General features: G+C 49.3%; 3 protein-coding genes and 1 gene segment (V, D, J or C); 3 read left to right on the top strand and 1 right to left on the bottom strand.

Annotated features, from left to right (window-relative positions):
* Positions 1-651: 651 nt before the first annotated feature.
* LOC120504866 lies at positions 652-2,217 on the bottom strand. The segment is given in 2 exon segments: positions 652-1,241; positions 2,196-2,217. Coding segments are annotated over 2 exon segments (516 nt in total).
* A 4,649-nt stretch (positions 2,218-6,866) lies between these two features.
* On the top strand, positions 6,867-9,410 carry LOC120504868 (feather keratin Cos1-2). The gene is made up of 3 exons (XM_039714751.1): positions 6,867-6,903; positions 8,541-8,632; positions 9,084-9,410. Exons 1-3 carry the CDS (start codon positions 6,867-6,869, stop codon positions 9,408-9,410), a joined length of 456 nt encoding a protein of 151 aa, XP_039570685.1.
* A 2,101-nt stretch (positions 9,411-11,511) lies between these two features.
* On the top strand, positions 11,512-14,067 carry LOC120504867 (olfactory receptor 6F1-like). 3 transcript variants are annotated; one of them, XM_039714749.1, is made up of 4 exons: positions 11,512-11,646; positions 11,768-11,843; positions 13,123-13,261; positions 13,463-14,067. In XM_039714749.1, exons 2-4 carry the CDS (start codon positions 11,811-11,813, stop codon positions 14,065-14,067), a joined length of 777 nt encoding a protein of 258 aa, XP_039570683.1. In that variant the 5' UTR covers positions 11,512-11,646; positions 11,768-11,810. The 3 variants fall into 3 exon arrangements, with proteins under 3 accessions (XP_039570683.1, XP_039570682.1, XP_039570684.1); XM_039714748.1 differs by having other exon boundaries at positions 13,123-14,067; XM_039714750.1 differs by having other exon boundaries at positions 11,558-11,671; positions 13,123-14,067.
* A 1,873-nt stretch (positions 14,068-15,940) lies between these two features.
* On the top strand, positions 15,941-18,445 carry LOC120504865 (feather keratin Cos1-1/Cos1-3/Cos2-1-like). The gene is made up of 3 exons (XM_039714747.1): positions 15,941-15,950; positions 17,705-17,772; positions 18,119-18,445. Exons 1-3 carry the CDS (start codon positions 15,941-15,943, stop codon positions 18,443-18,445), a joined length of 405 nt encoding a protein of 134 aa, XP_039570681.1.
* Positions 18,446-23,099: the final 4,654 nt, after the last annotated feature.

Below are 23,099 nucleotides of genomic sequence, written 5' to 3'. Positions count from 1 at the left end.
ACAAGCATTCCTTGGTGGGTGCTCCCTAACTCTACAAGACCTTCTTAAACCTCCATTATCCTCATGTTCCTCTCATCACTTTTCGTGCTGACACAGTTCAGCCTGAGGCACTTCACAGCAGTTTGCTAATGGCCCATCAATTAGAAACAGGAGAGCTCTCAGCTCCCTCCTTCTCTCCCTTTTCACTTACTGTCGATTGGCATAAATCTGTGCTTTGTTCATCACTTTCCCTTTTCCTTGTTCTTCCCTTGGGAAAGGAAAATGGACATGATGCGAGCCTCAGAGAACCAGCCACTCTCACCTTTCACTTGCCCTGCGTGCTGACACAGTTCAGCCTGAGGCACTTCACAGCAGTTTGCTAATGGCCCATCAATTAGAAACAGGAGAGCTCTCAGCTCCCTCCTTCTCTCCCTTTTCACTTACTGTCGATTGGCATAAATCTGTGCTTTGTTCATGACTTTTCCTTTTCCTTGTTCTTCCCTTGGGATTGGAAAACAGAAGTGATGTGAACCTCAGAGAATCAGACACTCTCACCTTTCACTTGCCCTGACTGTGGCGTCTGCTGAAGTTGCTCAGCCCACGGAGTTCCTGAAGATGCTGAAAAGCTCATGTTCCTAAAGTGAAAGGGGGCTCTAGAGCAAGAATCCGGGGAGAAACATCATATGGAGCCCTGTCTTTCAAGTGTCTCCCTCTGACACTTGCAGCGTTGCTAAACCCTTGTGTTTGCTTTTCGGGACGCGTGAGGTGTTACTGATGTGCAGGGAAAGGATCAGTGCCTGTCAGGGGGAAGGTGAGGGGGGCCGGGTCCTTTGCAGATCGGAACCGCGGGAGCGCGGCGGGCGGAGCGGCAGCGCCCCCTGCTGGCCCCGCCCGGCCCCGCCCGCGGCGGTTCGTGCCCGGCCGCAGCCCCGGCTCCTCTGCCCGTGGCCCCAGCGCGCAGTAATACACGGCCGCGTCCCCGCGCCGGGGCCGCCCGAGACACAGCGCGCTCCCACGCCGATCTGCCGACACCCACACACGGCCCGCACTGTCCGGCAGCTCTTTGGAATCTTTCATTATGACTGCGAGGATTTCGGGTTCTCGGCCAGGGAGCTGGCGGTACCACTGGATCCAATCACTGGTCTGGATTTTGGAGTGTGAGCAGGTGATGTTGATGCCGATGCCCTCGGTGGTCTCCAGGAATGGCTCCTGGTGTACCTGAGCTCTGGCCAGAGCCACTGCCACGGAGAAAAGAACAATCACTTTTCATCGGCAGCAAATGCCATGCACGCAAAGTGGGGAGAGGGCAGAGAAGGACAGATCAGAGGTAGCTAGGATATTCTGAGAATAAAGGATGGAGAGACTGCTTCTCTGAGAGTAATTACTTGGAAATAGGAATGTGGGATATTTTGGAGAAGTGTCAGACTGCAGAAGGGGAGACTGGAATGAAGGAAAAGAGACTGGCTAAATTATATGGAAGGCTAGATGATTGAATGAAACAATGGATGATCAAAGAAATGGAGTAATAGATCCGGCAAGCTGGGAGAGAGTGGATTCATTGGGGAGAGGAGGATTGAGGGCAGAGGGTGTAAAAGAAACAAGGAGGAGCAGGAGTGACAGAGACAAATGCCGAGCCCAACGCTCATCCCAGGCACACGCAGCCACAGTCCCCTGCCTCCGCCACCTCCTCTGCCACCACCCCACTGCCTGCCTTTCCTTCGCTCCCATCATCTGTTCCCTCCCATCCTCTCTTTGCTGTCATGTGGGGACTCCCGAATTGTTCTTCAGGGCACTGGAAAGAAAGCCACACACGGGTACAGGAGCTGGGCATAAAGCCTCAGCCTTTCTCTGTGTTCACAAAACCAATGTGCTGCAGATCAGGGGAGGGCAGCAGTGCACAGGCCTGGAGACACCTCTCTGTATGTCTGTGCTACCATGTGTCCGTGTGTCTGTGTTCAGAGCAGTGGGAGAAGGAGGGGTCAGAAAGCAGAGACTGCATTTCAGTGCCTCTGCCCTGGACAAATCTCCTGCATGCTGCTACATCATTGTCCTGCTACACCCGGGCTTCTCGTGTGTCAGGGCAAATGCTGCTCTGTGATGCTCATAGCAGAGCAGTGGAGAGCGTCTCGAGTGAGATCAACACATTTCACTTATTGAGAAACAGAATAGGACGCAGACACACATGGACACATACAGACACACCCACACAGACATACACACATGCAGAGGCTTCTGCATATTGGGGGGGATTCATGCAGGATTTTGTGCTCCCACATGGATTCCTGTGGACCCTGCCTGAACACAAGTGCACACAAACCAGGAGCACAGGCAAGGACACAATCAGCCATGGATGCTGCTGAGGAAACCTGGGAACAAGTGCAGCAGGGCTGGAGCCTTGTGGGGAAAGAAAAAGAGTCACACAAGGTCCTGGCATAGTTTGTGTACTGACAGCCTGAACAGAGGGTAAGATGTCCATCGAGGCACAAAGGCTTTCCTGAAGGCAGTTTTGACATGACAGGTTCAGAACCAGCAGCCCAATGGTGACACACGGGGAGGCAAAACCCGGTGAACACCAGGTTGAGCTGAGGAGGAAGAAGGGGGGGCCTGTATGGGAATAGATTTCCATTGGGATGTGTTTTATGTGTGCAAATCTCTAGACAAGAGTGTTCACGTAGATGTGTGTTCATATACATTGGTGTAGGACCAGGAACAGGAGTGAGTGTGTCTCTTTGCACACCAGTGGGGACCTGGCAGAAGAAGTGTTGGTGACTGGGTCTCCTTCGGAAATGTGTGGGCACACACCTCTTCATCAATGCAGAGCTATTCAATATAGTTATTCTTTAGCTGTGGGCGAGCTCCTGAGTGTGTTCGTGGTACCGTGGACTCCTGCATATGCAGTAGGAGTATTTGCATTACTTTTTTTTTCTACTCAGGGTGTTGCTTTATTCCCAGAAAGGTGTCAGGGAGGGGATGGAAGTGAGGAGAAGCAATAGCAGCAGGACTGAGGGCAGGCAGGCAGGGCGTGTGCGGGCCTTTCGGTGTCGCTGGCGGTGCCGGTGCGTGCGGGCTCGGGGCAGCGGAAGGAGCTGCGGAGCCGCGCCCCGGCAGCGCCCCCTGCTGGCCCCGCCCGGCCCCGCCCGCGGCGGTTCGTGCCCGGCCGCAGCCCCGGCTCCTCTGCCCGTGGCCCCAGCGCGCAGTAATACACGGCCGCGTCCCCGCGCCGGGGCCGCCCGAGCCACAGCGCGCTCCGACGCCGATCTGCCGACACCGTCAGGCGCCCTTCAGGGGATCGCAGCTCCTTGGACGCTTTAGGAGTCATGACCAGGAGTTCGGGGCTTTTTCCCGGCACCAGTCGGTAAAAGTGGATGAAATCGCCCATCCGGATATTGGGGTGAGAGCACTTGATGCTGATGTTGGTGCCCTCTGTGGTCTCCAGGAATGGCTCTTGCTCCACTTGGGCTCTGACCGCAGCCACTGCCAGGGAGACAAATGGAACAAACCACAACTCCTACTTTCTATCCAGTTCTGCCTGCCAATCCCCAGATCAAAGCCTGCAGAAGCAGTCAGGAGCACAGAGAAATGAGGAGGAAAACAGTTACCAGGGCACCTTAGATGCAGGAATGGAAGTGTTCTTTAATCGCTTGTGGAGAGATGAATGTTTGAATGACAGAACGATTAGGAGAGTCACTGGAGAATGGGAAGATATTGGAGAAAGCAAGAAGAAAATTAGCAATGGGTAAGGACTGATTTTATGAGTTATAAAGAAAGAATGTTTCTGGAGGTTCTGGCATAGAATAGAAGTTTGGGATGGAGAAGAGGCAGGGATGAACGATAGAACAGTTCGCGGTAACCGGTCTGAGAAGAGGCCAGGCAGGACGGCAGCCTCCGGGATCACCGCATCCCCAGACCGCGGCCCCTCCCCGCCAGCCCCGCGCACCGATCAGCAGCGCGGCCAGCGCCGCGCCCCGACCCCGCCGCATGCCGCCGTGCCTCTGAGCCCCGGCTCTGTGCTCTCACTGTGCCGCCTCCTTTTCTGTCCTCCCCTCTCTCTCCATCGCGCCCAGCTCCGCCCCGGTATGAACCCTGCGCTGGCGCCGCTCGGGCTCTCACCCGGGCTGAGAGCACTCGGGCTCTGCACGGACACAGCTTGGTGTCCCGGCAAAAGGACTCTCCCCCTCCTCCAGCAAGTATATTCCAGCGAGAATCAGCCGTAACTGCTCCAGCCTGCAGCCTGAGGCAGCAACAGGGCCCTGAACCAGGAGATGGAGCAGCTTCCCCGAGCTGTGTCTGTGATCAGGGGCTGGAAACTGCAGCCAGGGGTTTTCTGCAGATGGCAGTGAGGAGGCTGAAAGCCCCATGTTCCAGCAGCTGTTCCTTGCCTAGTTTCCTGTTGCAGAGAACTTCCAGAGTCTAGTCTGTATTCCCTGTTTCCTTTGCACAGATGGTTCCAGGATTTTCTGGGAACAACTTGGGCAACAGAGGCCAGTTCACTGCCTGTTCTTGGTTGTGAAGTGTCCTCCTTCCCAGTATTCATGACATTCATGGTAACATGCAACACTAGTAGTCCTACTGCTGATCCCTGAGAGACCCCAGAGTTGTTTGCCAGCTGGGGTTTGAAGCAATGGCCACAACTCTTTGAGCCTGGTAGGCCAGAGAATTTTCCCCATACCTTATCACTCTCTTACTGTTCCCTTTTGTCACTAATATGGTCGCAGAGGAAGGGTGGCAGAGGAGGCCACTGCAGCTGTGTTCCCCCCAGTGTTGCATAAAGGGGGTGTGAAAAATGTGTATTTTATGATTGGCTTTTCACAAGTATTAAAATGAATATTGTATGTGTATGTTAGAAAGTTATGCTGTATTAATTTTCGTAAATATAGTTTTAGGTTATAACATAATGTTAAAATAGAAACTATGCTATGCAAGATATTTGTTTAAGAAAGGACTCGCACCAGATAGGAGCCACAGGACACCCAAATCTTTCAGAGAAAGGGAATTTATTTCTCCCTTATCAGTAGAAAACTAACTTCTTCCCACCTCGCTCAGACTGGAAGATGGCATAAGGATTAAGAGAAAGAAGTTGACAGTGACCAGACAGAATCCTGTGTTTGAATGGAATTTATGCATCATGTATGAGATGTATGAATATGAAACAGGTAATTGTTTTTAAGGGTTAATCCTCTGTTAACGGGGTCCTTTTTCAGGCTTGTGTTGCCCTGAAAAAGGTACCCAGATGTCCGTATGTCTTTGTTTTTATTGTCTCATATTGTCCTAACCTCAAATTTCAAATTTTATTATTTTAATTATATTACTATTTTTATAACCATTTTATTACTATTAAATTTTTAAAATTTCAAAAACAAGTGATTGGCGTTTTTCACAGGGGAGCAGTCACCTCTCTTGAGCTCCTGGCAACACCTGGTCCAATGGACCCAGGGACACTATTGGACTTCTTTGACACAAAGGAATTTGCACTTTCCCTTGTTCAATTGCATGAGTTTCCCATCAGCCTCTTTCTCCTGCTTGGTGAGGTCCCTCTGGATGCTGGCCTGTCTCTCTGATGCATAAGCCTCTCTTCCCAGTGTGGTGTTGTGTGCAAACCTGCTGAGGGTCCACTCTGTCCCATCACCCACATAAACAGGAGCCATCAAGCCCTCACCATTTAGATGCACCACCAGTCACTGGTCTCCAACTTTATTTTCTGCTGCTGATCACTGATCCCTGTGCCTGTGTCAGTTTTCATTCATCTCACTGTCTGCTCATCCAACATCAACAGCTTCTCTGTGAGGCTCCTACAGGAATCCACACAAGAGTGTCAAAGGCCTTGTTCACCTCCAGGTAGAGAGGAGCCACCATCCTTTCCTCTTCTCCTGAGCCTGTCTAATCACCACAGCACTTTGTCAAGGAGATCAGGCATCACTTCCTCTTGGTGAAGCCACCCTGATCCTCTCCTGGTGACTTTCTCATCACTGACACGCCTTGATTAGGAGAGCTTTCCAGGACTAGCTGCTCCATCACTTTCTAAGGGGCTAGGGTAAGGCTGAGAAGGCTGTGGCTCACTGGGTTCTCCTTTTTCCCTTTCTGAAGACAGAAGTGGCATTTGCTTTGCTCCAGTATCCAGTCACCATGCTCGGCTGAAGGTAACCTGGCAATGACAGCAGCCAGTTCCCTTACCACTTGTGTGTACATTCCAACAGGGCCTACATAAGTGCAGTTTGCTAAGGATTCACTGACCTGATCTCCTTCCATCAAGGGTGCATGTTCCCTGATCCTGACTTTATCCCCAGTCTACATTTGGTATTCCTTAAGGCCAGTCTTGCTAATAAGGACTGAGGCAAAGAAGGCCTTCAGCACCTCAGCTTTTTCTCTATCCTGTGTCACCAGGGCCCTCATCTCATTCAGCAGCAGTCCTACACTTTCGTTACTCTTTTGCCACCTTTGTCCTTATGGAAGCCCCTTTATCATTTGCCTTTCTTTCTGACAGCTGAATAAAACCTTCCACCTTTTCTCTCCCTTTCTGTATCCCTGCTGCATGACAGGAGAAAGCAAAGCCAGCCCCCTGAATTGTCCTGGGCTCTGTGTTTGGTCGGATACAGTCAAACTCAAGAACAAGGCCACTTCTTCGAGACAAAGCCCCTAAGATCCCAGTGGAGTGACCTAGACTGACATAATTTACTTTTAATGGACTCCTGCAGCATGTGGCGTGAGTCCTGTGCTGACGCTGATGTGTTTTGATGCAGAAATGCTTGGGCGTCTGACCTTGTAATGCAAAAGATGCCTTCATTGAGGAATGTGCCAGAAATAAAGCAGGAAGAGAAAACACAGCCATTTAAGAAGCCAAACATTAAATGAGATGCTCACAGCATTAAATGAGATGTTTTGCATTCAGGATGAATTTGTCAGAAAATGATCACCTCCAGAAGGGATACCTCTGGCAGCCTGAGTCAGTAAAGGTCCACAGTGAAAGCCAGCACAGTTCTTTGCTCTCTCATCACCTTCTCTTGTCTCCTTCTCCTTGGGAATCAAGTGAGTCTGAAACCCTTTCTCCTTCTCTGCTTTCTCTAAAAAGAGATCTCACCTCAATGGACCACTCAGCTGATTCCAGCTGTCTTCTATGATGGCTCTGTTCCATTAATCCCTCTCCTCAGCTGGACAGAGGAGAGAAAATACAAGAGGCTTCTGGGGCTAGATAAGGACAGGAAAGATCACTCATCAATTACCCTCATGGGAAAACCCAACTCACATTGGGGAAATTGATTTGATTTATTGCAATCCAGTCAGCATAGGGTAATGAGAAGTAAAACTAAAATCAAAAACCACCTTTCCCCCCACTGCTCCCTTCTTTGGCTCAGCTTCACTCCTGATTTTCTCCCCTCCAAAGGGGTAGAGATTTGGAGTTGTGTTCAGTACAACACATCTCTGTGGCTCTTTTGTCCTTAGGAAAAGGAACTCTCACACACTTCCCCTATGCCAGCATGGGGTCCCTCCCATGGGAGACAGTACCACCAAAACTTCTCCAATATGAGTTCTTCACAAGTCCTGCCTGCAAACCTGTGCTAGCACGGGCCTGCCACTCACATGGCCAGAGGTCCTGACAGGAGCCTGATTCAGCATGAACTTTTATGGGGTCACCTGGAGCATCTACCTCCCCTCTTCACTGAGACTGGTGTCTGCAGGGTTGGTTCTTTCCACATCTTCTCTAACCTCTCTTCTGGCTGCTGTTCCACAGTAGTTGTTCTCTCCCTTCTTAAACATGTTATCCCAGAGGTGCTTTCACCATCACTGATGAGCTCAGCCTTGGCCAGTGGTGGATGAGTCTTAAATCCCTCTGGTGTTGGCTCCCCCACAACCAAAACCTTGCCATGCAACCCAAGTCCAGAGGGTGCAAGGCAAACAGAGCCAGGCACTTCTCTGAGGTGCCCAGTGATGGGACCACAGGAAACAAGCACAGGCTGGAACACTGGAAGCTCTGTGTGAAACATAAGAAAGACCTTCTTATTGTTGAGAGTGACCAAGCACCGGCTCACATTGCCCAGATTATTTGAGAATTCTCCCTCCTTGGAGCTATTGGGAGGACATAAGGAGAGCCTTAGGAGCAAGAAAATGAAACCCAACAGTGCAGCCCAAATGCCTGAGATTCTGAACACAAACAAACACTGGAGCAAGTTGGGAGGCATGGAGAAGAGACATGGCATATCATTTTGCACCCATATCTTTGGGTGACCAGTCAAGGGTTGAAAAGCTGGGAGCAGCTGTCCCCCTTCCAATCAACAAGGCCACAGGCAACACCACCAGTGAGCTCCAGGCCAACCTCATTTCCCTGAACTGCACCCATCCAGTACTTGAACAGAGGATTCCACAGACACTGGATTCCTGCCCTGGAAATCCTGAGGCATCTCAATCTCAGCACTCAGAATAAGCCTCTATGAAGAAATGTCTATGACATAAGCTGGGAAATGAAAAGGTGGCAACACGGAAAACAAGCACCCAACCCATGTCATTAACTGGGATGTTTTCCATACATGATGAGCACCTTAGGAAATTATCACTTTCATAGAAGCCACCTCTGGGCCTGGGGCAACTCAGAGTGACTATAAAAGCCAGCCCAACTTCATGCTCTCTCACCCACTTCTGCCTCCTTCTCCTTGGAACGCAGGTGAGTCCGAAGCTCTTTCCCCTGTCCTTTTCTGGTGAAGCAGATGTGTGTTCCTATAGCCTGTGAGAGGTCTTAGTGCTGCTGCTGCTGAGGGGTCAGAGAAGAACTAAGGTCTGACTTAGTGTCAAGGAGCTGAGGGAGCTCTTTATTGAAGAAATAATGTGACACTTTGCAGTACTGTAGTGCTGCTGCTGCTGAGGGGTCAGAGAAGAACTAAGGTCTGACTTAGTGTCAAGGATTTGGCTGAGGGAGCTCTTTATTGAAGACATAATGTGACACTTTGCAGTACTATGTCTCAATGAGGACGAAAACCCTTTTCTCTCACTGCCCAGTTTCTGCTTTCTGGCTTAAGCAGGTACCATTGCAATTCTTGCAGTGGGATGATGGACTCACGGCTGATGGCTCCTCACATGTGCCTGTGCTCTGCTTCCTTCCCTTCCCTGTCTCTCAGGTGCATCTCCAGCCCCAAGACATGTCCTGCTACACCCCGTGCCGGCCCTGCCAGCCCTGTGGCCCCACCCCGCTGGCCAACAGCTGCAATGAGCCCTGTGTCAGGCAGTGCCAGGACTCCCACGTGGCCCTCCAGCCCTCACCTGTGGTGGTGACCCTGCCTGGCCCCATCCTCAGCTCCTTCCCACAGAACACCGTGGTGGGATCCTCCACCTCTGCTGCTGTTGGGAATATCCTCAGCTGTGATGGAGTGCCCATCAACTCTGGGGGCTTTGACCTCTCCTGCATCACCAACCGCTACAGTGGGAGCAGATGTCGTCCATGCTAAAGCCACTGGTGCAGCCCTCACAAGGACCCCCAGGAACCCAGAAGCTGATGCTGGACTGAGGACAGAGCTTCTGGCCATCAAATTCAGAGGTGCTGAGCAACCAATGCTGCCCTTCTGAAGGAGGGTCGGTGGGGCTCTCTGAAACCATGGCCAGTGTTTGCTTTCCCTGCCTTACTCTCTCTTCCCTCTCTCTTGCCTTCCATATTTCTGGACTGTAAGACTTTCAGAACCTCTCTGGGGGATCTGCTAACCCCTGCCCACCCACTGTAGGGCAGGCAGATGGATGCCCCGTTGGCTCTCCAGTGTCTGTGCCAAAGTGGGCCCAGACTTGCTGCAGTTGCATGTGGTCTCTCACCACCACCACTACCAGTAGCCTCCTCTATAAGGGAACTAATTTCCCACTTCAATGACAATAAAGCTTTTTGCATTTCATCCTCAACCTCCATGTAATCTTTTTTGGTGTCCTTGTCTCAAGTTGCTGAGACTAAAAGGTGTTGCCATGGGTGGTGGAGGAAAAGGTGGGGACACAAGTAGACCACTGATTATTCCCAGAGGAAGGGGAGGGTAGAAAACACAGAAGTGGGGCCCATTCAGGCACTGTCCCTTGGAGCTGAGGAAGACATCCCTGACTTCCCCACAGACAGCAGGGATCAGGCTCAGCCTTCCAACATTTTTGCTCAGATATGATTCCTTGGTCTTAGAGCATGTCCTGCAGATGGGGAGCACAAACCGTCTTCAGGATCAGATCTAACAGACACTGTAGACTCTTCCCACAGTCAGTGATGGGACATCAGGTTACCCATGGGACTTACCCCATCCCAAAGCAGTTGTGCCAGGAAATAGCAAGAATCATTTTCTGGAGACAAAAATCCTGCAGCTGAGCAGTGGTGTCCCTCTGAACTCCCCAGACAGGACAAGGTCACAGCAGGGCCTGCATACCTGGTCATGTGTGCATGGCTTTCTTCATTAAGTGATCACAAGTGAACCCACAGGCTCCAGCACCTCCATCCTATGGCTAAACCCCACATCCATTTCCATGGATAGGACGGATAAATAGCAGGGAGATGGCTTCATGGTCAGCAAATAGGCTCACGCTGAGAACTTTACTCCCATTAGCTGCATCTCCAGCTCAAACCAAGTACAGGTCAGTTTTCTCTCAACCACACTGAAGCCTCAGACACAGGACTTGCAGAAAATGTCTCTGTCAAGTCCAAAACCTGTGTGGTGGTTCTGGACAGTGCAGACAGACTCTCTCTGGAGGTGAATCTAACTCAAGATGTCTAAAGGATGAGAAGTTAGCGTATTTTTATGTGTCTGTGTGGTCTAAGCCAGTTTACTAGATTATCTTGAGCATTAACAGAAGAAAAATAGGTGTCTGTAAGACCTGTATTACTTGATCTGTAAGAGATCATTTTTGTAAGGGTTGAACTAAGGCTTGAGAGTGCCTGCTTCTCTCAGCTGATGATGAATGGAGCAAAGATGAGTACCTCAATAGAAGACACCTTTTTTGGAGTCAGGGGAAATCAATTTTCCTCTACTAATGTCTCATCTGATTTTGAACTTAGATCTTTACTTAGTTCTTCACTTCAGTTAAAACTGAAGACAGAGGCCTTAATTGCATTTAGAGGCTTTGAAATGAGGTAGGTGAGTCCCTTACCTTACTGTCTGCTCATGTGCCCATAGTTGCCTTGAGTTGCTTCTCACCCTGGAGCTTTCATGACCCCTTTAGTACCCAGCACCAAATGCTTGACACCAGTCTCTTGGAACATGACTATTTCAGACATCTCCATGTCAGCTAAGTTCCTGACAACGTTCTCATACCACAGCTGCAGGCAGGAGGCAAACACCCAGCCTAGCAGCCACTTAGGGAATTGCATTGCTGTTCTTTAATTGGCCTGTGTGAAGAGAGAGTACTATTCATCTCTGACAAGCCTACAAGGCCTCCCAGAGGTCAAATTCCCTGGAGCACACCAGAGGGAAAACAGAAATCAGTCTCCTAGGTGTGGCCAGCTGGAGCTTCATTGTGTTAATGAGGTGAGTGTGGGGATGTTCTTATGCTGATGATGCTGGCGACTCTCTGGTGTATGATCTCACTATATGAAGCTAAGCTGAAGAGTGTTTTCACTTTGTGTGCGTGCACACAGAGCTCCCTTTAGTGGAATTACAGTGGTGGCAGTGAGAGGGAAAAGATCAGGAGTGGAAGCTGTCAGATCCTACTGGACGGAGAGGAAACCAGGTCAGGCAGTTGCCATCAGCTTGAAGTGAGTCAGCAAGGGGAGAGCTGCTCATCCACACACCTTCACCTGAATCCAGAGTTGCCCCCAATAAATCTACCTCTTTCCAATGCTCTCTACTAGCCAAGGGGACCATGGTTACCTTGGGAGGACGGTGCATGAAAAAATGTCATTTGGATCATTTCCACTGGCAAATCTGGTGAGTGAAGCCTGCCCAAGACATGTAGCACAGACCTCTAGTGTCTTGCATGTTTAAGGGGAGCTGGTTTAAGGGAGCTTTCTTTACTCTTTAAGTACATGAGATTTCTCGTATATATTGCTGTGGAGGAAGATAGGAGAGAAAGGGATGATTCAGGTAGTGATTTAGTCAATTTGTCTTCCATATCCACCTGAAAATATGTTTTCTCTAGAGAACTGATCAAGGATTTTCCCTTGTCTGCAGGAACAGTTCAGCAGAGCTACCTTTAATGGGATTCAACTCAGAGGACTTTGCCTTCAGTTACTGAGGCTGAATATCTCTGCCCAAGTTGAGATGTCTAACATCCAGGTGCTTACTAGACTCCTGCCTTAGACCTCAGAGACAACCTGGCACTTCTAGAGAGCTTTTAGCCATGCTTTTAAGACAAAATGAGCCATGTCTCCCTCATGCTTTTTCTCTGTGAAGAAAGAAGGGGGTTAAGCTGAGGAGCTGAGATAGGAGTATTTCACCACAGATATTTCAGCTTAGTCAGCAGAAATCCTTCCTCTGACTCTGAAATGGCAAAATTGCAAAGAGGTGGATCATACCCCTAGCAGCTATGCTGAGAAGCAGATATCAGTGAGGGAAATGAAGGTATTTGCAAAAGCTTCCTGTTCTGAGGCTTAGAAGAAAGCCAGTATAGGAGACCTTGAGTGGTGACTGGCATATTAACCTGCTGCCCTGTGTGGCTGCAGCTCAGTCCCAATTCCTTGTAATAAACTGACATAGAAGAGGTTGGAAAATCTCTTGCAGTATCACATCATGAGAGTATTTGTATTCCTCAGCTGCATTTGATGATATCACACCTCAGTATTGCCTGCCTTGGAGATTACAAGTTATGCTATTGCCTTTCTACTTGTAACAGCTTTTTCTATAGCTGGAGTGCCTCAGCCTGGTGTCCATGTTTGGGATGGACAAATCCCCCATCCTAAGTGGGATTTTCATCTCACAGAAGTAACTACATGCCACATGCTGTAAAGGAGATGCACAGTCTGATAAACACTTCTCCAAGTGTTTGTTTGTTGGGGTACGTCTGATTTTCAGGGTTAGATCTAGTTGTCCAAATGTGTTTCATCAGGGGAGGATTTATATGAAAATTTTAACATAGGAAAACTGCCATTTTCCCATGCTGTGCACCAACTGCATTTTCAGGGATGGTGATTTTTTTTCCACTACTTGTAGCATCTGAAGGACCAGCACAAGCATGAAAACTTTCACAGAAACTTTTCTTTCTTTGCAGACGGACGTCAACACTTGGAAGGACATGGCAAATAGGACTACTGTAAAAGAATTCATTCTTCTTGGCTTCCCAGGGACATGGCAATTCAGAGTGTCATTTGTGGTGGTGTTTGCACTGATGTACACCGTGACAGTGATAGGTAATGCATCCATCATAGCCCTTGTGTGGAGAAGCAGCAACCTACACACCCCAATGTACTTTTTCCTCTGTAATCTCTCCTTTCTGGAGATCTGGTACACAACGGGTGTTGTTCCCAAAGCCATAGGAGTCATGCTGGGGACTAGCCAGACCATCTCCTTCAGTGTCTGCATTTTCCAGTTGTTTTTTCTTCTCTCTCTAGGCTCCACTGAGTGTTTTCTCCTGTCTGTCATGGCCTATGACCGCTACTTAGCCATATGCTGTCCCCTGAGGTACAGCTCCCTCATGAACAATGTCCTCTCTGTTCGGCTGGCACTCAGCTCCTGGCTGGGAGGCTTTTTGGCCATTTCCCTGCTGGCCTTTCTGACATCCAGGCTGACTTTCTGTGGGCCAGATGTCATCAATCATTTTCTATGTGATATAGATTCCTGCCTTGCCCTCTCCTGCAGTGATACATGGCCTGTGGAGCTGGCAACCTTCCTCGTCTCCATAATTGTTGTGGTGGCCTCCTGTGTGGTCACCTTGGTCTCCTACATGTATATCATCTCTTCCGTCCTGCGGATTCAGTCAGCCCATGGCCGGAAAAAGGCCTTTTCCACCTGCTCTGCCCATCTCAGTGTTGTCACCATCTGGTATGGCTCCACCATGTTCCTGTATGTCAAGCCATCAGCCCAGACCTCCCTGGATCTGAACAAAATCGTGAATACCTTTAACACAGTGGTAACTCCTTTGTTGAACCCCTTCATTTACACACTCAGAAACAAAGAGGTGAAGCTCGCTCTGGGACGGGCTTTCCAGAAAAAGTGAAGTAACTTTTCACAGGGCATCATTTGAACAGATTCATCCCTGCTCTCCCACGACTTCTGCCCTGCAGAAGATCCCTTCTGAAATGTAGGTCTGTGTGGACATCCCAGGCAGTGAGAAGCCACCAACTCCCCAATGAGCTCATATCACCTTACAGCCATCTCTGGCTAGGCTGAGCCTCAGTTCTTCTCTCCCACCACCCTCTGTTCATTCCAGTAATTCAGAATGCCTCCCAGTCCTTTAAAGTGCTGTGCTTGGAAAGGGTCACAAACCCTGCCCATAAATGGTTCTGTAACAGAGCTGGAGGAGTGGTACTCCCAAAGGCTTCTACCCCAGTTTGCCAAGTGCTAAATTTTGTCAGGGTTTCTCTGAATCTCCTAAAGAAATCCCAGCAACTTTAGGAAATGTTGCTTTAGGAAGTAGACATGTATTTTTACATTTAGCCTGATGTTTTGTGATGTATCTATGCCACATTCTTGTACCTATTTCCTCAAATCTGATTCAAGATAAAATATGGTAATGTCTGATATCTCTACTTATAGCCATTATTCCTGGCATAAGACTGCAAACAAAATTTGCATAATTCCTCTTCTTTCCCCTCCTTAGTATCTGAATCGACTCTCTTATTTTTAATTAAAATTATGCAAAATGGTGTGCTTCATACTAGATGTGTCAGGGCATTTCCACATCTAAAACACCACATCATTTTTACCAGTACATTGTTCCACCCATTTTGGGCTTTGTTGTGGAAAAACTTTAATGTGATTGGCAAAGCCACTCAAAGTGCAGAGCTGTGGAAGGCTGGCTGGGAAGCAAGTCTCTCTTTACACTCCTTGGGAGGATATTAGCACTTCCAAACAGCACTTGCTTTTCCCCTCCCAATTTTCATTTCAGAACAGATTAAACATGTTCTCAAAGCTTTTCTCTTTGCACACTGGAAGTAAAGATAGTGCATGTAACCACTTCATAATGAGGAGGCATCAGCTCCTCATAATGGTAAACATACCTTTATGGAGAGTGTGGGATTAATTTCACCTGAGCGTAGAGCTCTCCAATTGAGATGATTGAGTCTGAACTGAACATCTACTCCTCCCTTCTAGAAGCAATGACACTTCTGGAGGAGATTCACAAACCTCCTGCATCCACCTGGGCACTTGGCACTTAGTCCTGTGTCCAGGCCCAGGCACCATCACCCAAGGCACAGGCTGATTCCCACCCTTTGTCAGCTGTGCTCTTTTTCAGTGGCATTTGTGAAAATGCCTGGGACAGCAGAAGGAGTTTGAGACTGGAATTATCCTCAGACAGACATCACTGCTTGTCATTTCTGTCTAGGAATGATGCATTTTGGAAGGAATTGTGTATTTGGGGCATTGAAGACCTCTACAGTCCTGGAAAGCAACAAAAAGCAGGATCTGAAATGTCAAAAATATCCAAGACACAGCAGAGTGTCTGAGACCTGCTGTGAATTCCTCATCAACACTGCTTAGAGCCCTCTGAGATAAACAGTAGCATTCAAAGCCTCACACAGGGCTGCCAGAGCAGATCCTTGTCACTTGGGAGAGGCAGGCTATGCTAGAACAGCAGCAGAAAAGCAAAGGAGTACCCTGAGATTTCTTGGGCAAAGGGGATGATACTCCTTGAGCAACAGATTCCAATTCAAAGGGTGGGAGCCACCTGGAAACTCACCTTGAGCTGAGTTTCCCTAAGAAGTGCTGTAGTGGGGTTGGCTGAAAATAGGTCCCCAGACCCTTCCTTTAGCTCATGGGAGGAGAGGAGATCACTGAGATGTTACCATCTGTTAGACAGAGAAACTGGCACAGACCCAAAAACATGGGAGCTCCCTCCAGCACTGGTGAATTCCCTGAAAAGGAGAGACATGAAAAAGAGTGAGACCACTCTCTAGCAGTGGATGAGGGCAGGAAGAATCTTGTCCAGAGTCTGGCTGGAGGCTGTTTTTGACTTGCTGACACAGGGAAAGGAAGAGTCCTTCTCATCTTGGGCTTCTGTGACGACAGTGTCAAAACTGCAAGAGCAATTGTGCTTCCTACCAAAGACCTCATTCTCCAGCTGTGGCCATCAGTGGAGGCCCATAGAGATGAGACAGGAAGAAGAGCCAGTAGGCTACTTGCTCTGAGAATTGCACTGCTATTGTAAGCAGAGAACATTGACAAGGCTCGTTTTCTTGTTTATGGTGTAGCCTCCAATAGATCTGCCCCAAGTCAGGTTTCTAGGATAGTTTTTATCATCAAAATCCCTGGATCTAGAAGCAACTGTGAAAGTCACACGAGTATGTGCTTCACGGTACCATAGTATCCACTTCCAGGGATGGGGCAGCCAGAGCTTCTCTGGACAACCTCTGCCAGGGCCTCACCACCCTCAGAAGGAAAAATTTTTTCTTAGTAAGTAAAAATCTATCCTGTTTCAGTGGTAAACCATTCCCCCTTGATCTGTCACTCCATGCTCTTGTAAAAAAGTCCCTCTCTTTGTAAAAAAGAGAGAGTTCATCTCTCTTGTATCCTCTTTGGCCACTGGAATGCAATTTAAGGTATTCCCAGAACAATCGTGAGCCTAAACACATTCATCTTTCCCAGCCCCGTCTCCATAGCAGAAGGGCTGCAGCCCTCTGAGCAACTTTGTGACCTCTTCTAGACCTACTTCAGCACCTTCACATTGGGGACGCCAGAACTGGACACAGCACTCCAGCTGGGGTCTCACAAGAGCAGAGTATTGGTGAGAACCACTTCTCTATATCTGGTAGTAACTCTTCATTTGATGCAATACAATTCTGGGATACAATTCCAGGGCTGCATGTGAACATTGCAGGTCATGTCCAGCCTCTCATTCACCAGTATACCCAAGTCCTTCTTGGCTGGGCTGCTCTCAGTTTACTCATTACCCAGTCTGTGTCCATCCTTGGGAATGACCCAACCCAAATTCAGGATCTTACTCTTGGCCTTCTTGAGCTTCATGAGGATTACATGGGCTCACCTTTCTGTCCGTTAGAAGTCTAGGTTGTAGGAGCACAACACACTGTGGACTCTTCTGAGGACACCTGGGGACAACTGCAGCAGGGTTGGAGCATTGTGAGGAAGGACAAGGAGCCGGACAAGCCAATGCCATTTTCTGTACTGCACAAAGAGGGCATGAGTTAAAACAAGGCAGAATTTTCTCCTGATAGGAGAGTTAGGCACATTGGGTGAAAAACAGTAGCAGAGTCCATGGACACAGGGAGGGAAGAAGTGACCATAGGGAGAGAAAGAGAAGGATAGGACATATTCTCATGCACAGGAGTCCTTGGGCAGCCGGCTGAGGATTTCTGGAACGCAAAACAGCCCCCCAGAGTTATCCAGACTGTAATATCACTTGCCCAGCCTGGGCCTGTGCAGTATATAAACTGAGTCGTCTGCCTGCACTGCTGCATTCCTGCCTTAGAAATCCTGGGGCCTTTAATCCCAGGGATCAGAAGAATCCTTCACAGGAAAACGGGCATGGAACAAACCTGGAAATGAAAAGGCAGCAATGCAGGAAATAAAAGCACAGCCCATATCATTAGGTGTGCTGGTTTGCATTCAAGATGAGCTTGCTGGGAAATTGTTACCTCTGCAAAGTCTGCTCCTGGTCCTGTGGCAGTGAAGGGCAGGTATAAAAGGCAGCCCAAGTCTCTGCTCTCTCATCCACTTCTCTTGCTTCCTTCTGCTTGGGAACCAGGTGAGTCTGAAGCCCCTTCTCTTTCTCTGCCAAAGTGAGATCTCCTCTTGGTGGACATTTCAAATAATGTTGGCTTTCTCATATTTGGGGATTGGAGCATCTGGTCATGAGAGAGGAAAGTGGGGAGGAGGCTGGCATAGACAGAGGCTGGTGACGGTGATTCCTTTTGCTTTATACCCTGGCAGAGAACTTCCTGAGTCAGGCTGCTCTTTGTAGGGCTCCTGGCCCAGTCTCCAGCTTCCCACTCATGATGGCCTTGGCTCTTTTGTGATGGAGTAACCAGGCTGTTCCCCACCACACACCCACACAGATTTGTGCTCTGTTTCCTCTCTGCTCTCTCTACCAGGTGCATCTACAGCCTCAAGACATGTCCTGCAACACCCAGTGCCGTCCTTGCCAGCCCTGTGGCCCCACTCCGCTGGCCAACAGCTGCAATGAGCCCTGTGTCAGGCAATGCCAGGACTCCACCGTGGTCATTCAGCCACCTGCTGTGGTGGTGACCCTGCCCGGGCCCATCCTCAGCTCCTTCCCACAGAACACCGTGGTGGGATCCTCCACCTCTGCTGCTGTTGGGAACATCCTCAGCTGTGATGGAGTGCCCATCAACTCTGGGGGCTTTGACATCTCCTCCATCACCAGGCGTTACGGTGGAAGGAGAGGCCTCCCTTGCTAATGGTGCTGGCCATATATCGGTCTTGGGAAGCGTCCCCAGGATCTCCAGGCATGGTGCTGGACAAAGGAAGAATCTTCAGGTCATTTCTTTCATAGGAACTGAGCATCTTTATTTCCTCCTGAAAATGTTGGAAAGAAGGGCCCAGCTCAGGCACTTCAAAAGCCCTATGTATTTCCTACATATCTCCTTGTTTCTATTTTCATTGTGTCCTTCTGCTCCCCTCGGCTGCAAGGCTCCTCCAAGCCAGCCTGCACTCTACAGGCAAGGCAAATGGATGCCCTGCATGGACTTCACCATGGCCAAAGGTGAAGTGTCTTGCTTGTCCCTCCAGATCCTTTCAGTGAGGGCCTGTGCTTGTAACAACCTTGATTCTTTCTTTAAACTCAATAAAGTTTTTGCATCTCAGGCTGGGTCTCCAGGGTGTCCTTCCCTCCACACATGCCCTTGCAGGCTGCCAGGGCAGACTGGTGTTGATCCTGGCAGGGGATAAGGTGACAGTGTAGTGAGATCCTTCATCCAGAAAAATGTGAGGTTGGGATACACTGCAGAGGGTCTTACATAGCGTACAATCCTGGGCCAGGATGCAAAACATCCCCAGAGACCCCATGGTGATCAGCCTGTTCCCTTCAGTGTCTCTGCCCAGATATAGCCGCAACAGCTCCTGCAAAAACTCCATGTATCAACTAGAATTCCATGTGATGTCCTGGAGACAAACCCACCTGCAGGATCATGGGAATGAGGCACCTCTTGCTCTGGTCAGTGCTGTGCTGCAGTAGACAGAAAATGTTCCCAAAGGATGTCAGAAGTGTGGTTGTGTGGAATAGCCTCAGAGCTGGCCCAAGGCCTCATCTTCATCTTCACTCCACTGCCCAGCCTCAGACCGTGGCCAGCACAAATGGGCATGGGAAGCTGGGATCAGTTCCTCATTGCAGCCCTACCGCCACACGTAAGGCCTGTGGCAGGGCCGGGGTTTGGCAGGCGTGCAGGTCTGGCACCATTCACAAGTCAGTGCTGGGATTAACCACTCTGGGCCTCACACTGGAGTCCCTGTGAAGCCTCATGGGCCAGGGCAGTCCAAGGACAGTAATGGAAGCCCACAGACGCTTCACTGCTCGTGGGTACTTTGACACTCCCAACCACAGATGGAGTAGCTCTGCTCAGGTTCAGGGCCTCAAAGGCCCTGCTGTGTAATGACCAGCACTGCTCCAGAAAAGCTCTGTCAAAGTAATTTTGGACACACTCAGCAGTATCTGTGCTGTCTATGGTGGACAAGTTTTATTCACAAACGTCCTTCTTGTTTAGTCTGATGCTCTTGAGCATTGTTTTGATCAAAAGCACATCAGAGGCCTCAGTCAGGAAGGGCTGGATAAACAGAATCCATCCATCCATCCATCCGTCCGTCCATCCATCCATCCATCCATCCATCCATCCATCCACGATGGAGACTGTGTAAATTGCCCTTTCCCCATCTGGGAATCTGGAATGCAGACAGGTGTCCTTTTCTTCCAGAAAGTGAGGTTGTGAAGTCCTTTGATAGCATTGCCTCCTCTTACTTGTTTGACCAATGGTCGGTCAGGATGACAGAGGTATCAGGGCACTGAACACATCTCTCTTGGCAATCAGGTTGATGGGGACTGTGTAAGTCAAGTTCTGCAGACTGCAGTTCTAATGAATGTCTGTACCCTGTGCATACCTGTTGGAAATCCTCACTTTTTAGCCATACCTTCACTGCTCATAGATGGTGGGTAACAGGGCTGATGACAGCATGGCACAGAGTGTCCCTAGAGAAAGTTGGGCCTATTAGTGTACAACGTTCTTCCTTTCCATGATGTGGTCATGGCAGTAATCTCTGAGTTTCTGTGAAGAAGATCTGGTTTCACTATTAATGCAGACATTTAGTTGTTGGTTTTTTTTCTGTGATACTCCAAAAAATCTTTTATTTACTTCCACCCTCAGCTTAAGTGAGTGATTAAAAGGCTGGGACATCTCAGATCGTCTACAGTTCCCTGAGTACAGGGAAGAAGCTGATGTAGGCAAAGCAGCTGAAGCATGAAGTGACTAACAGGGTAAGTTTCCCTGCACATTCTTCCTGTTGGAGATTTAGGGAAGAGTCTCTGAACTCCTCCATCTTGTTGGCCAATGTTCTTGTGATGCCCAGCCTCACCTTTTCACCCACAAGACCTGCACTGCTATCACTGGGAAATTGCTATTATAGGGGCAGTCCAGCTCCTTGCTCTGCCTGGCACCCTTGGAGTCCCCCACTCCCTCTGCTCCACAGGCAGACCCAGGGCAGAAGCAGCACTCCCACCTAGGGACACTGTGACATCTGCACAGAGTGACTGCTGGGGCATCCTCCACTGGTGTCCATCTGCCCAATAACCCTGCTTATTGGCTTCCCCTGTGCAACACACAGTGTCTCTGTTCTTCCAGTTCAGTGCACAGCAATAACATGTACTGTGATTCTTTAATTCAGTACCTGTTTGGGCCAAGACCTCAGCCTGACACAGCACCAGGCGAAGATCTAGATGAATACCTTTGACATTGGTTTTGGCATGAAGGAATGCTGTGTCCCACACCTGGAAGCACCAACAATTCACTGGAAGCAGATCCATTTGGACACAGCCTGAACAAGGAGAGTAAGCAGGATTCCTTATTCTTTTTCCAGGATAAACCAAACCCCATCCTCTTGAACTCTCTAGCAGCTGTGTCCAGACCTGGTGAGGCAGGCAGAGGAGGGCTGCCCATCATGCTGAGGCACTCCCAATCCTATTACTCTCAACTACATTAAGAATCTAAATCAGTAGTCCTTGTTGGGGCTTGGCATGACCATCAATGGAGTATGAGCTCTGGAGGACCAGGACAAGCAGGGTTCAGGAAATAGATTGATTACAGAGCCTCTTTTTGGAGAAGTTTCCAGGAAGCTGATGCCATTACCTTTCAGCTGCACTTGAGCTCCTGCAGAGCTTGTGAACGGAGCTGTGGAGAGTGTCCCTTCCATGAGCAACACAATCTATTGGTGAGGAGAGACACAAAAGGACATGTGTTCATATGCACCTGTCACATATGCACCTGTGCTACATTCACATTAATCTGGTTGCACACAAGAGCACCAAAGACATGAACACATGTAGGAACACACCCTGCTGTGAACTCTGCTGAGGACACCAGGAGACAGCCGCAGCAGGGAAGGGCAAGGCCCCAGGCAAGCTCACAGCATTGTTTATGTACTCACAGACTGCTCAGAGAGCGGACAAGTCAAAACAAGCCAGAAGTTTTTCCTGAGGGCAGAGTTAGGTAGGATGGGGTCAGAGCCTGTAGCCCAATGCACATACATGGGGAGACAACAACAAATAACCATCAGGGTGAGCCGAGGAGGGAGTGATAGGGAAGGACATGGCCCATCCTCGTGCACAGGAATCCTTGGGCATCCAGAAGCAGACTGGATTTTTAAAGAGGCAATACAAAGGACCCAGGGAATCACAGACTAGTAAACCTCACCTCTCTGCCTGGGGAGATCATGGAACAGGTCCTCATGAAAGCAACTCTAAGTCATCTTCAGACAAGGAGATAATCCAAAACAGACAGCAAGGCTTCTCTTAGGGCAAGTCATGTCTGAGCAATCTGGTGGCATTCAAGGATGGAGTGACTGAAACAGTCAGGAAGGGAACACTGGCCAGGGTCATCTACCTAGACTTCTGTCAGGACTTCAACACAGTCCACACAAAATCCTTATCTCCAAATTGGAAAGATGGTATAGTGGGTTGACCCTGCTGGTTGCCAGGCACCCACCAAAGCCACTCTATCACTCTCCTCTACAAGTGGACAGGGGAGAGAAAATATAACAATGCTTCATGAGTTGAGATGAGGACTGGAAGAGACCTCTCACCAAATACTGTCAGAGGCAAAACTGACTCAACTAACGCATATTAATTGAATTTATTACCTATAAAATCAGAGGAGGATAGTGAGAAATAAAACAAGCCTTATTAAAAACACCCAAAAAAACAAACATCTTCCCTCTACCTCCCCCTTCTTCCCAGCTTTACCTCCTCCCCCCATCAGAGCAGGGAGACAGGAACAGGGCTCATGGTCATTTCATCACAGGTTGTTCCTGCTGATGCTCAAGGAGAGGAGTGGGATTCCTTCCCCTGCTCTAGGGTGGGGTCCCTCCTAGGGGGGAAGTTCTCCATAAACTTATCCAAAATGAGAAGGAGACTAGGAACCAAATCCCCCAGGCTATGGTTCCCCAAGAACTGCTACAATGTGGGTCACTCTTCCATGGGGTCAGTCCTTCAGGAACCCTCACAGGGTCCCAAGTCATGCCAGCAAACCTGCTCCAGCATGGGTTCCTGTCTTCATAGATCCCTGCCAGAACTCTGCTCCAGCACAGGCTTCCCTCAGGGTCATAGCCTCCTCTTAAGCATTCACCTGCTCTGGTGTTGGCTCCTCCAGGGGCTGCAGGTGCATCTCTGCACCCCTATGCCCTCTGTGGGCTGCAGGGGCACAGCAGCATCACCATGGTCTTCACCAGGGGCTGCAGAGGAATCTCAGCTCTGGAGCCTGGAACAGCTCCTTCTTCTCCTTCTTCTCCTTCTCCACTGGTGTCTGCAGAGCTACTTCTCTCACATATTCTCACTCTGCTTTTCTCTGGCCA

This window comes from Passer montanus, unplaced genomic scaffold (genome assembly GCF_014805655.1).
Source record: "Passer montanus isolate IOZ18808 unplaced genomic scaffold, ASM1480565v1 scaffold309, whole genome shotgun sequence".
Lineage (NCBI taxonomy): Eukaryota > Metazoa > Chordata > Aves > Passeriformes > Passeridae > Passer > Passer montanus.
The sequence above is the reverse complement of the archived record's forward strand: the minus strand, read 5'-3'. Positions and strand labels throughout refer to the sequence as shown.